Source organism: Bubalus kerabau, chromosome 21, assembly GCF_029407905.1.
Source record: "Bubalus kerabau isolate K-KA32 ecotype Philippines breed swamp buffalo chromosome 21, PCC_UOA_SB_1v2, whole genome shotgun sequence".
Classification (NCBI taxonomy): domain Eukaryota; kingdom Metazoa; phylum Chordata; class Mammalia; order Artiodactyla; family Bovidae; genus Bubalus; species Bubalus kerabau.
The window spans coordinates 48,935,906-48,948,638 of record NC_073644.1 but is presented as its reverse complement, the minus strand read 5'-3'; the positions used below and the strand labels follow the sequence as shown (position 1 = coordinate 48,948,638).

At 43.2% G+C, this 12,733-nt stretch overlaps 1 protein-coding gene across 1 annotated transcript in view; it reads left to right on the top strand.

Annotated features, from left to right (window-relative positions):
- PSTPIP2 (proline-serine-threonine phosphatase interacting protein 2) overlaps positions 1–12,733 on the top strand; it is a 95,200-nt gene that overhangs the window by 33,080 nt on the left and 49,387 nt on the right. The window contains exon 2 of the mRNA XM_055559629.1: positions 9,974–10,074. Coding sequence (XP_055415604.1) covers positions 9,974–10,074 — 101 coding nt within the window. The remainder of the gene's footprint in view (positions 1–9,973; positions 10,075–12,733) is intronic.

Here is a 12,733-nt window from a genome sequence, read left to right as displayed (position 1 = left end):
TCTGAGGCATGCCCTTATGTATGATTATAATAACAACAGCAACGAAAAGCAAATCAAATAAACAGTTCCAACATGGAGTCACAATTGGTTCTTCTCTGCAACAGGAGGAGTATAAAAGGTGGGGATTTCCCCACCCCAGATCAGAATCACCAGGTCTGGGGTAAGACCTGGGGGTCTGCCTGTTTACCATGCTGCCTGGGTGATTCTGGCATTAGGTGGTCCTTGGAGCCCACATCTAGAGAAACAAATTGTGTAGCAGATGTCATGATAAGATGGATGTGAGAAGCACCACCGAACTGAATGTGTGGATGCTCTGTGTGTGGTAGCACATGTCATTCTGATGGTAGTTTGGAGACTACAGGTATCCTTTGCTTCCCCTCTGCCTTGTCTTTCTGCCTAGCATCCACATGGTGGAAAAAGATCACTGGAAACAAATTCTCAGAGGTCCCTGCAGAATGAGCCTTAGGATTGGGCACATAGGAGGAGTACATATACCTGGATTCATTGAGACTAGACCTGAGTGTTAGGGGTGGATTTGAGGAGATGCTGCCAGTGGAGTTACCTTCCATCAGGCAGCCCATGGAGATTTCCTTCTCCTCTGAACCCACACCCCACCTGGACTGGACACCCACTGGTGTCACAGCAAGACTGTTTTTTTTTTTATTATTCTTCAGCTCACACATCTCCTGAATATGGCACACTTGTGCTGGAAAATTTTTTGTCTTACAGAAATTGAAGTGGTTTTATGATTAAAGTACTGCTGCTGCTGCTGCTGCTAAGTCGCTTCAGTTGTGTCTGACTCTGTGCGACCCCAGAGACGGTAGCCCACCAGGCTTCCCTGTCCCTGGGATTCTCCAGGCAAGAACACTGGAGTGGGTTGCCATTTCCTTCTCCAATGCATGAAAGTGAAAAGTGAAAGTGAAGTCGCTCAGTCGTGCCCGACTCTTAGTGACGCCATGGACTGCAGCCTACCAGGCTCCTCTGTCCATGGATTTTCCAGGCAAGAGTACTGGAGTGGGGTGCCATTGCCTTCTCCGGATTAAAGTACTAATCCATTGATTAAAACTTGAATACTTTCTGTTATGGCTGGCAATTGTAATTATCTTTTATTTTTTGTCTGGCTGTTAATTGCGAAAACTGATAAACATCTTTTACTGTTGTGATTATGCAACTAGTGTTCATTTTAATATTGTAGGAAGGGGAACCCCTTCCAAGGCCTGAGAGCGGACTCTTGTCTAACACTCAGAAATGAATTGTCTGAGGAGACACACCTGCTGACAAAGCAAGAGACTTTATTGGGAAGAGGCACCCAGGTGGAGAGCAGTAGCGTAAGGGAACCTAGGAGAATTGCTCTGCCATGTGGCTCACAGTCTTGGGTTTTGTGGGGATGGGATTAGTTTCCAGGTTGTCTTTGACCGATCATTCTAACTCAGGGTTCTTCCTGGTGGCGCACACATTGCTCAGCCAAGATGGATGCCAGCAAGAAGGATTCTGGGAGGTGGCAGGACATGTGGTGTCTCCTCTTGACCTTTCCTGAACTCTTCCCGTTAGTGGTGGCTTATTACTTCCGTGTTCCTTACCAGGACTTTCTGCTGTGAAATAACTCACGCAAATGATTACTATGGTGCCTGGCCAGGGTGGGTGGTTTCAGCCAGTGTGCTTCCCCTAACATTAATACCATTGCATCATGATTGGTCAACAGAAAATAATAGAATTCTGTATCACTAAAACTACCATTTAACAGAAAAGCCTGTAACCACTTTTTAAAATCCAGACGTACATTAAAATTATCTTGGAATATTTTGCAAAATATATATGCCCAGATATTGTTTTTTTCTCCAAACTCCAGATGTGATTCTAATGAGCAGCCACATTTAAAAACAACTGGAAAAATATTGGACTATATGATGATCTTTTACCTTTATCTAGTTTGTTTCATTTTTTCTATTTCATATTCAGTGCTCCCATTTCACCTGGGTTTCCCTCGTAGCTCAGTCGGTAAAGAATCTGCCTGCAGTGCAGGAGACCCAGGTTTGATTCCTGGATTGGGAAGATCCTCTGGAGAAGGAAATGGCAACCCACTCCAGCATTCTTGCCTGGAGAATCCCATAGACAGAGGAGCCCGGTCGACTACAGTCCATGGAGTTGCAAGAGTCGGACACGACTTTGCGACTAAATCAGCATCATCACCATTTCATTTAGCTTTTGTTTTCCAATTTTCTATCTGTTTTTGTTGTTCTTCCTCAAACTTTTATCAAGTGTAGTAGAAAAGCTTTTGTACACATATATGTGCTCGAGCTCAGTCATGGCTGACTCTTTGTGACTCCACGAACTCTAGTCCACAGGGCTTCTCTGTCCATGGGATTTTCCAGGCAAGAATACTACAGTGGGTTGCCATTTCCTTCCCCAGGGGATCTTCTCGACCCAGGGATTGAACCTGCATCTCTGGCACCTCCAGTATTAGCAGGTGGATTCTTTACAACTGAACTGCCTGGGAACCTTACACACACACACACACACACACACACACACACACACACGCTATGAAAGTCGCTCAGTCATGTCCAACTCTTTATGACCCCATGGACTATAGCCCGCCAGGCTCCTCTGTCCATGGAATTCTCCAGGCAAGAATACTGGAGTGGGATGCATTTTCTTCTCCAGGGGATCTTCTGGACTCAGGGATCAAATCCCAGTCTCCTGCATTGTAGGCAGATTCTTTGCCGTCTGAGTTACCAAGGAAACCTATATATATTATATAATATATATACATACATGTATAGTAGGTATAATATGTATATATATTTAGAAAACATGAATTTTTGCTTAGCTAAAAAATTTATGACATTTTGCTTCCACTTATTTGACTAAGTATGAATAGAATGCTAGATTTCTAATTTATATTCACTCAAAACTTTGATATAGTTCCATTTATTCTGGCATCTCATATTACTGTTAAAATTCTAGAAAGCTTATTATTTTAGTGATTTTTAAAAAATTTTGAATGAAGCTTGAAACTTCTAACCCAATTCTGAAAATATAAAGAAATATTATATTATAAAAAAAACAGGAAATTAAAATGTGATACAGTATTTATTAACTAAAGTACAAATTTAGTTGCATTGATCAACTTTATCTGCATGCAACAAATTCTGATAAATTCTCTTTTCATTTTTATTCTGTTACAAATATTTTCTAATTTTCCTTGTCATGGCTTCTTAGATATACCCAACATTTAAAAGTGTACATTTAATTTCCAAACACATTTAAAGTATCCTTGATATTAATTTCTCATCTAAATGCTTTCTTCCCTGCAATCACTCTCTGTGATTTTTTCAGTCTTTTAACTTTCTTGAGGCTTTCACTGACTAAGTCAAAGATCTTTCTGGGTAAAGTCACATTGTACTGGAAAATATGTGGGTTATTTTCAAATATCTTTTGATATTGATTTCTAACATCATTCCACAGTGATAAGAGAACAGACTCTATGATCTCAGTACCTTTAGACCATGATATTTTTGCATCTTGTTTTATGTCCCTGGATATGTTCCAGTGTCTCCTGGTTTATAGCCTATGGGAACTTGGATAGAATTTGTACCCTGATGTTGTGTGAAACTTGTATAAATCTTAATTATGTGGAATCGGTTCATAGTGCTTTTCAGGTCTATTATATCCTGCTACATTTCTGTCCATTCTATTAATTTTTGAGAGTTTGATATTGAAATTCCAACTAAAATCTTAATTTATCTACTTAAAAATAATTGAAAAAAATAATTGTAATATGTAGTGGAACTGGTGCTTCCTTGGTGGCTCAGATGGTAAAGAATCTGCCTGCAATGCAGGAGACCTGGGTTTGATCCCTGGGTCAGGAAGATCCCCTGGAGAAGGGAATGGCAATACATTCCAGTATTTTTGCCTGGAGAATTCCATGGACAGAGGAGCTTGGCGGCTTCAGTCCATAGGGTCACAGAGTCAAACATGACTGAGAAACTCACCCACATAGTGGAACTATATGTAACTTTGTTCTGTATTTTCCAAATCTCCTGTACATGCATTATCATGCTTTCATAATTTAAAAAATAAAAAATTTTGAAAAGTTGAATGCTATTTACCTCTATAATTTGAGCATTTTCTTTTCTTTTTTTAATTTGAGCATTTTCAACCTTGTATTCTGGGTCTTCGGGAGGTTGCTGGGTTCTTGAATCTGCCCCTCCTTCTTTTTCATTTCCCTGCCTCACCTGGGACTCCAAGACCAGATCCATTTTTAAGGCTGTTCCTTCCAGTGACTGCCCCCTCCCTCCCATTATTTTCTGACTCCTAATCGATTTTTCTTTTCTTTTTGTTTTTAAGTTTTTGAGGTGTCATTTGCCTAAGATGAAGGGCACAGACCAACAAGTTTGAAAACTGCACATACTGGTACAACTCACACCTCCATGGAAAGATTTTTTAAACAATTTTTAAATTTTTAATTTTATTGATTTTAGTTATTTATTTTTGGCTGCTCTGCGTCTTCACTGCTGCACGTGGGCTCTCTCCAGCTGCTGCCAGCGGGGACTGTTCTCTAGTTGTGGTGCGTGGGCTTCTCACAGTGGTGGCTTCTCTTGTTGCAGAGCACAGGCTCTAGGGTGTATGGGCTTCAGTCATTGCAGTGTACAGGCTCAGCAGTTGTGGTGGACGGGCTTAATTGTCCTGAGGCATGTGGGATCTTCCTGGACCAGAATCACACTGGTGTCCCCTGCATTGGCAGGCAGATTCCCAACCACTGGACCACCAGGGACGTCTGGAAATATCTTGATTGGATGCATTGCTATCATTCCGGGAAGTTCCCTCATGTCTCTTCCAGTCCACCTTCAATTTCTCCCCTGAATTAGGCAATCCCTGTTCTTACTTCCTTTACCATAAAAGTAAATCCTAGAGTGCTTGCCTGTCCTAGAACTTCATATAGATGGGATTATACAGTAAACACTTTTTGTATCCAGCATTTTTCATGAACATAATGTTTTTGAGATTCATCCCCGTTTCACTGTCAATAGTTCTTTCCTTTTTATCGCTGAGCAGTATTCCACTGTATGAATATACCACACATTGTCTATCATCCATCCATTGTTAGACGTTGGGTTATTTCCAGTTTGGGGCTATTGTGAATAGAAGTCCTGTGAACATTCTTATACAGGTCTTTTTGTGACATATACTTTCCTTTCACTTGAGTAAATGCTTCAGAGTAGAACTTTGGGTCATAGAGTAGCCCATGTTTAGCTTTTTGAGAAACTGCCATTTTTCAAAATGATTGTACCATTTTCACACTCCCAGCAGGAATAAACGAGAGTTCTGATAGTTCAACATCCTTGCTGACATTCAGTGTTGACTTTTTAATCTCAGCTGTTCTAGTGGGCACGAAGTAGATATCCTTGTGACTTTAATTTGAATTTCCCTGTCATGTTAAACAACTTTTCATGAACTTTCTGGTCAAAGGAATATCTTTTATGAAGAGTTTATAAAGTTTAAGTATTATGCCCAGTTTTTTTTTATGCCCAGTTTTTACTGGATTGCTTATATCTTTATGATTAATTTGTTGAAGTTATTTGTATACACTGGTTACAAGTCCTTTGACAGACATATGTACTGTGATTATCTCCTTCCAGCATGCAGCTTGCCATTTACTTTTCTTAATAATCTCCTTTATGAACAGAGGCTTTTAATGTTGATTAAGTCCAACTTTTCTGTTTTTTTCTTTACCAGTATGTATTTTTGTCCTCTCCAGGAAATCTTTTCCTGCCCCAAGGCTTGAAAGGTATTTGCCTGTATCTATAAACCAAAGCTTTTTATTTTGGTTTTGCATCTGAGTCTGTGACCCATCTTTTACTAATGGTGTGTGCATTAGTAAGACGTAATGTTACTAAACCTTTTAAGCATTAATTTCTGAATATTTTATATCTTTAATGCCATGTAAATCATGTTTAATTTTTTTGCTGCTGGTATATGGAAATGTAATTGACTTCTATGTATTGATCTTGTGCCCTGCAATATTGTTAAATGTATTAGCTTTAGTAATTTTGAGGGGTAAATTTCTTAAGATTTTCTGAGTACACAATCATGTTGTCTGAAAATATAGGCAGTTTTATTATTTCCTTTCCAACAAGTACGTTCTTTGTTTTTTTTCTTTCCTTATTTACTCTTTATTAGAAGGAAAGTATTCAGTCTTTTGCCATTAAGTTGTTAGCTAGGTTTCTGTAGATGCCCTTTGTCACAGTAAGGACATTGATAATTTGTGTTCTTTTCTTTCTGTTTCTCTTATTTTTTGATCAACCCAGCTATAGGTTTTCTGATTTTATTAAACTTTTCAAGGGACTAACATTTGGTTTCACTAATTTGCTTTATTGTTTGCCCATTTCTGTTTCATTGTGTTCTATTATTTTTATTTTCTTCCTTCTACTTATTGCAAATTTAAATTTGTTCTTCTTTTTGTGGTTCCATAAAGTAAAAGTTTAGATCATTAATTTTAAAACCTTTTTTTTCCCCTTTTCTAACATTAACCTTTGAAGCTACAAATTTCCCTATAAGCACTGTTTTTCTGCCTCTCATAAACTTTGATGTGTTGTTTTCTTCACCATCAGTTGGTTTGAAATATCTTTTGATTTCTAGTGTGAATCCAGTCGCTTTAAATGACTCAATTTAAATCTTATATCTTCTCCTTTCTGATGATCCTAATGTATTTTCTCTTTTCCACCTCATTTATTTTTTCTCTGGTGGGAAATAATATATATATTTTCTCTGGTGGGGGTGGTTTAGTCGCTAAGTTGTGTCCGCTTCTTGTGACACTATGCACTGTAGCCCATCAGGCTCCTGGGTCCATGGAATTTTCCAGGCAGGAATACTGGCTTGTCAGTTCCTTCTCCAATATATTTTCTCTGTGTAGTCTTATATTCTGTCTCAGTCTCTAATTTTTTTATGCATACACATTTGTTTTGTGTGTGTGTCTTTTACTGACTCCCAAATGAACACTAAGGGACTCCATCTTTGTAACCTTTTTAAGTACCTTGTCTGTAGTTGGTATACAGTTAACAGATTTCTTAAGCCATTGATGTAGGATCTATTGTGGGTGATGAAGTTTGGGTATAATCTAGATATACTTAAAGTTGACTAATTTTTTAAAGACTATTAACTAATGATGCAAAATAGTATGTAATCAGGGCTAAAGAAGAGGAATCATCATTAAACACACCAGGTACTCAGAAGAGGGAAGGGAGACTGTAGGATAAATTGTCTGAGGAGGACCTCAGAGAGGACTTGGGATTTGAATTGGCCCTGAAGTGAGGTGGGATTTAAGTGAAGAGGAGGAGATGCCATTCCCATGGTAGGAAAGTCCTGTGCAGCGGTCCTGGGGTATAAATGTACACCACCCATTTGGAGGATGTGGAGAGAGCAGCACGGGAAGAGCTAGGGGAGAGAAGTCAGGATGCTGGAAAGCAGTATATGGGGTTACAGGCTCGGCTCGCTCATTTCTGACAGCAAACCTGCTGTGTTATCTTGGTGCTCATTGCTGCTTACGCAGCTACATCTCTTCTTTCCTCCTTGGCCTTCTTATTCTGCACCTGCCAGTCAGGGCTTCTCAGCACTGCTTTCCGAGGAGCATGGGAAGGAGTTTCCAGGCCATACTTCCTGCCACTTTGTGCTTGGGCTTGGACACTCTTTGTTTTCTCTTGGAGATTTTCTTTCTTGAGAACCTCTGGAGTCCAGTCACTCCTCTGAAGCAGCAGTTCTGGTTTTTTAAGGCTGGTGGCCAGGAGGCCTGGTGATTTGGTTTGTTTCCAGGAAATCCTAGTCTAGCTCCACCCTCCCTACCCAGCTCAAAGAGTGTCCGCACCCTTAATTGAGAAAAAGGAAACCACCTTTTCCAAATGAATATCATAAAACAGAGAACCCAAGAGTACTTCCCTGGGAAGACCAAAGCACTTCTGACTACAAATCAACATTGACATTGACCCTTTGTACCCACCCATTCATTCCCTCATTCCCTCAGGAGTCTTTGTTTTCATTGTTCTAGTGCATCTGGCTGGGAACACAATAGGCATTTTCATCCCACAGAATGTTACTGTAGACCTTTGGTGTGCATAATATTAAGCTAGATTTTTGGTGTGTGTGTGTGTGTGTGTGTGTGTGTGTGTGTGTAGGATCTGTGTAAGACTCAGAAGAAGCTACAGGCACTTGGAGTGGAGTTGGGCCAGCAAGGCTACTCCCAAGGAGGGGTGGCAAACAGCAGATTCAGGAGCTGGAGAATCTGAGAGCCCAGAGGAAGAAGCATTAGGGCTACTCAGAGAAGGCTTCCAGAAATCCTGGGGCTGGAGGGTTTGGACCAAGACCAAGCATCGTCTCGGGGTTGCCATTGAGCTCTGCACTCCGGGGGCAGGTAGAAGGCTCCCCTGCTGAGACACAAGAGGTGTATGGAGCAAGGAGGGTAGGGAAATGAAGCTTCGGTGGAAGCTATTTCTTTAGGCTTCCCAAGGCCTAAATCTATGCTGAAACAACAGCCAGAACCCATAGAACTAAGTGTATTTCTAACTAAGATTTATTTGTATGTCCATGTGTAAAATTTACTATACTTTCAATAATCCATTTTTAAAAAATGCAATGTGAGTTATAGCCAGTTAAGTTTCTGAATCCATGTTGAAATCAGCCTCAGGCCTTGCTCTTGCGGGGTCTCTCTGGGACCCCTGTTTGTTCAGCCAGGCCATGAGGAGTTGCAGCAAATGGAAGAGAGAAATTCTGCTTCTCCAGTGTCCTGGACTGGGCAGGCAGGAGAGAGGAATCTTCAGGAGCCCCCTCACCCCCACCCCACCCCCCATTGGCAGAGAAGTACTTTCCACAGCAGACGGAGGGTGGTGGGGCTGGGCTGGGGGTGGCTCAGTTCAAAGCTCCCCAGGACACACCAAAAGACCACCTAACCAAGCTCCCTAAGGGCCTGGAGTCTGGATCAGACCACCTATTACATGTTCGTGTGGAGTAGGAAGCAGGGAGCCAGCTGCAATAGGAGACACTTTAGCGGGTATTCTTCAGAGCTCCTGGTTTGTTGGTTTGGGGAGCTGAGGAGACTTTGATTTTTAAAAGACACTACTGCTTTGGGAGACTTGGACAGCTTCCTCCAACCTCAGAGCACATAGTAGAGTAAAATGGGAATAAATGGCTCACTCGATGGACAGGAGTTTGAGCAAGCTCCGGGAGTTGGTAACGGACAGGGAAGCCTGGCATGTTGTAGTCCATGGGGTCGCAAGGAGTCAGACATGACTGAGCGACGGAGCTGAACTGATTTGAAATGACTCGCTTAAAATGTAAAAAAAAAAAAAAAAATTCCTTTCCCCCAAATTGGGGCCAGGCCATCCGGGGCCCGCTGGCTGCTGGTCTTCCCTTCCTGCTACAGTGGGAAGCCGGCCCCTCCTCCCTCTCCTGGGGCCTGGCTCAGTGATGCCCTTGCCCCTCAGACCAGGCTTCTTGGCTGCAGGAAGAGCTTTCAGGGTCAAGCTCTGAGACAAGGGGGAGGCCAGAGTGAATGCTGTGTAGCCCTCGTTATGAGGACCTGTGGCGTGAGTGAGTTTCCCCCTGCAGGATGGAGCTCACTCAGCAGAAGGCTGGAGGGGGGCTCAGTTCCTGCTGCCTGCTTGGCCTGATCAGGGCATGGTGGGGACCCAGGGAGGGGCCCCGAGCCAGCCAGCTCCCTCGACCATGTGCCTCTCAATGCTCTGTCACTTCCTTCCTGTTTTGTGACCCTATAGTTTCATAATTCTAAAAAGTCTTCCACAGCTACAAGAACTCTGAACTTCTGTTTTGTCCTTTTTGGTCACATGTGCGTTGGAGGTAAGCATCTCGAAAAGTCCCCGTGGCCGGCTTCCCCGGGTCCCCGCCGCCCCGTCCTTGCTTTAGACCTCAGGGCTGATGTCACCCGGTTCCCCATCTCACACAGTGTTGTTTTTCCCACCAGACTTCAGACATCCTCAGCACCATTGGCTACGACAGTATCGTCCAGCATCTGAACAATGGCCGTAAGAACTGCAAAGAGTTTGAAGACTTTTTAAAAGAAAGGTACCTGCCGTTTTTTTTTTCTCTGAAAACACAGTGGGCAGAACGCTCCCACACCGACAAGGACAATTTACGGGTTGTGTTTGTTTTCAGTGGTTCACAAGGCCCGCTGCTGTATGTTACAGAATGATACCCAAGAAGTAAAGGATGTCTTGGTCCTAAAGCTCTTAGGAACTCCATGGAGAGATAAAGTTTATGAATGAAACGACAAACAAAATGTAACAAAGTGCTGTGCTCTGTGATACCCGTGATACTGAAGGACCTCATGGCAGAGGGGGAGATTGTGGAGGACTGGCTAAAACGGGGGGCAGCTTCATGGAGGAGGAGATCTCAAAGGGTCCCTCAACTCGAGGTGGCTTGGATGAGTGGAGGATCATGGGGGGACCGCAGGCCAGGCCTGTGTGGTGAAGGGAGACAGAGCCTGGTTCAGAGACCACTGAGCTGGGGGATTGGTGAGAAGGATGCAGAAGCAGGCCCCTCCGGATGGTGATGGGCTTGGAGGTCTGGGGGGCTCTGTCATGGTTTAGAGGATTCCCTCCCTTCCTCTTCCCTTCTCTTCCTTTCCTTTAAGATTAAAAACATTCTATACTTAATGGCTAAGTTAGTTTGTGGAATATCTCATTCATCTGGAATCCTCCATTTCCCAGTGATTCTGGATGAAGGAGTGGTTTAGGAGGATTTTTGGCCAAAGATCTGGGTTGTTGCCAGGACCCAAACTGATGAACCTGTTCTGTTTGTAAGGCAGTGAGTGAGAGATCTGTACTTGGAGGTACAGACAGCAAAATGTTTTCAATCAAATCTTTTATTTTCCACTCAAGAAGACATTGTTGTTGTTTAGTCACTAAGTCATGTCTGACACTTTTGTGACCCCATGGACTGTAGCCCACCAGGCTCCTCTGTCCACTGGATTTCCCAGGCAAGAATACTACAGTGGGTTGCCATTTCCTTTGCCCAGAGGATCTTGCCAACCCAGGGATCAAACCTGTGTCTCCTGCATTGGAGGATTCTTTGCCGCTAAGCCACTAGGGAAGCCCAAGAGAACATTGTTTAGTAGCTAACTTGTATCCAACACTTTCGTGACCCCATGGACTATAGCCCACCAGGCTCCTCTGTCCATGGGATTTCCCAGACAAGAATACTGGAGTGGGTTGCCATGCTGTCCTCCAGGGGAGAACATTAGGGTAACAAAGCTCACATTGGTTGCCCATGCTCTGATGGTGAGGCATCTCCCTCTTAAACTGTTTCAAAGGTCCCGGGAAGCTGAGCACTGACATACTGTGCGTCTCAGGAGAGGTGGACAGAGAGAGGTCTGTCCACTGTCAGGCTCCATGGAGCTAGTCACTGTGCCTCCTTTGAGGGACCAGCCTCCATCTTCTACCCAAGCTGGTAGAAAGTGGTGATGCCAAGTTACAACTTTCCTTTCTCTTGGCAGGCACTGGAGATTGGCTTCCTCCTTTCTTCAACAGAGCTCTGACAAAGTAGCAAACACACAAGAGATTCCCCACTGCACAGGGTATAGAGATTTTAGAACATCCCTTGATTTTGTATTTCTCCTCCAGTAGGGCATCTATAAATTTTCTCCTAGAAGTGAAATAGCTCTGCCTCTCATACACGAAGGAGGTGTTGGCTACTGGTCAAAGCTTCTGCTGCCCAGGCAGGTCGAGTCAAGGATCCCCTGATACAACCAGGATGGTGGTGTGTATCAGTGGTGTCTGGATTTTTTTTTTTTTTTGACTATACCCCTCAGTAACAAAAAATCATTCCCAGGTAGCTCAAACGGTAAAGAATCTGCCTGTAATGCCGAAGACTTGGGTTCGATCCCTGAGTCGGGAAGATCCCCTGGAGAAGGGCATGGCAATCCACTCCAGTATTCTTACCTGCAGAATTCCGCGGACAGAGGAACCTGGTGGGCTACAGTCCGTGGGGTCACAAAGAGTCGGACACGACTGAGTGACTAACACACATTCTATAAGAAATACATTTTACACTGCCACCCCGTACAGACATGCATAAAATAAAAGTTTGATTAAACATTAGCATCCTATTATTTTGTTCAGTTCTATTTAATTAAAAACTGCTGGTCATAATCCAGTGAATTGATTTATGGTTTACAAATGGGTCATGATGACCCATGGTTTGAAAATCACAAGTCCAAACAGAACTAAAAAACTAAGATCTTCACAGAAATATGTGGGTAAGAAGAGAAAGCATGTGCAAATTAAAACTTATTGAATATTTATGTGGTATTTCTAGTATATGGTCATCTTTCTTCAGAAGTTTCATAACAAAAGAAGCCAGTCCCGTATCCACCGGTCTGGGGGCAGAATCTGCTGGCATCAGGTCAAGGTGTTGGATATGTCTGCCCTAGGTGGGGGGCTTGAGGCCCCTGAGCAAGGGGGCTGCTGGCTTTGGGCCTCCTTTCCTGCTGGTATGCTTGCCAGAAGGAGACTGCTCCATCAAGGGCGCGTGTTCTGTTCATGGTTAACTCCGGAGGGGAGGTGCCATCCTCTTCAGCTTTGGGGGTCCAGCCTTTCTTTTTTGCTGTCATAGGTGTGGGGTGTGTATGGGGCCTGGGCCTCAGTCTGGGCCGTGGTCTGATATTGCTGAAATTCCCTCCTCGGGTCTTGAGCATTACTTTACTGAGCTGCCATAAATTTCAGGT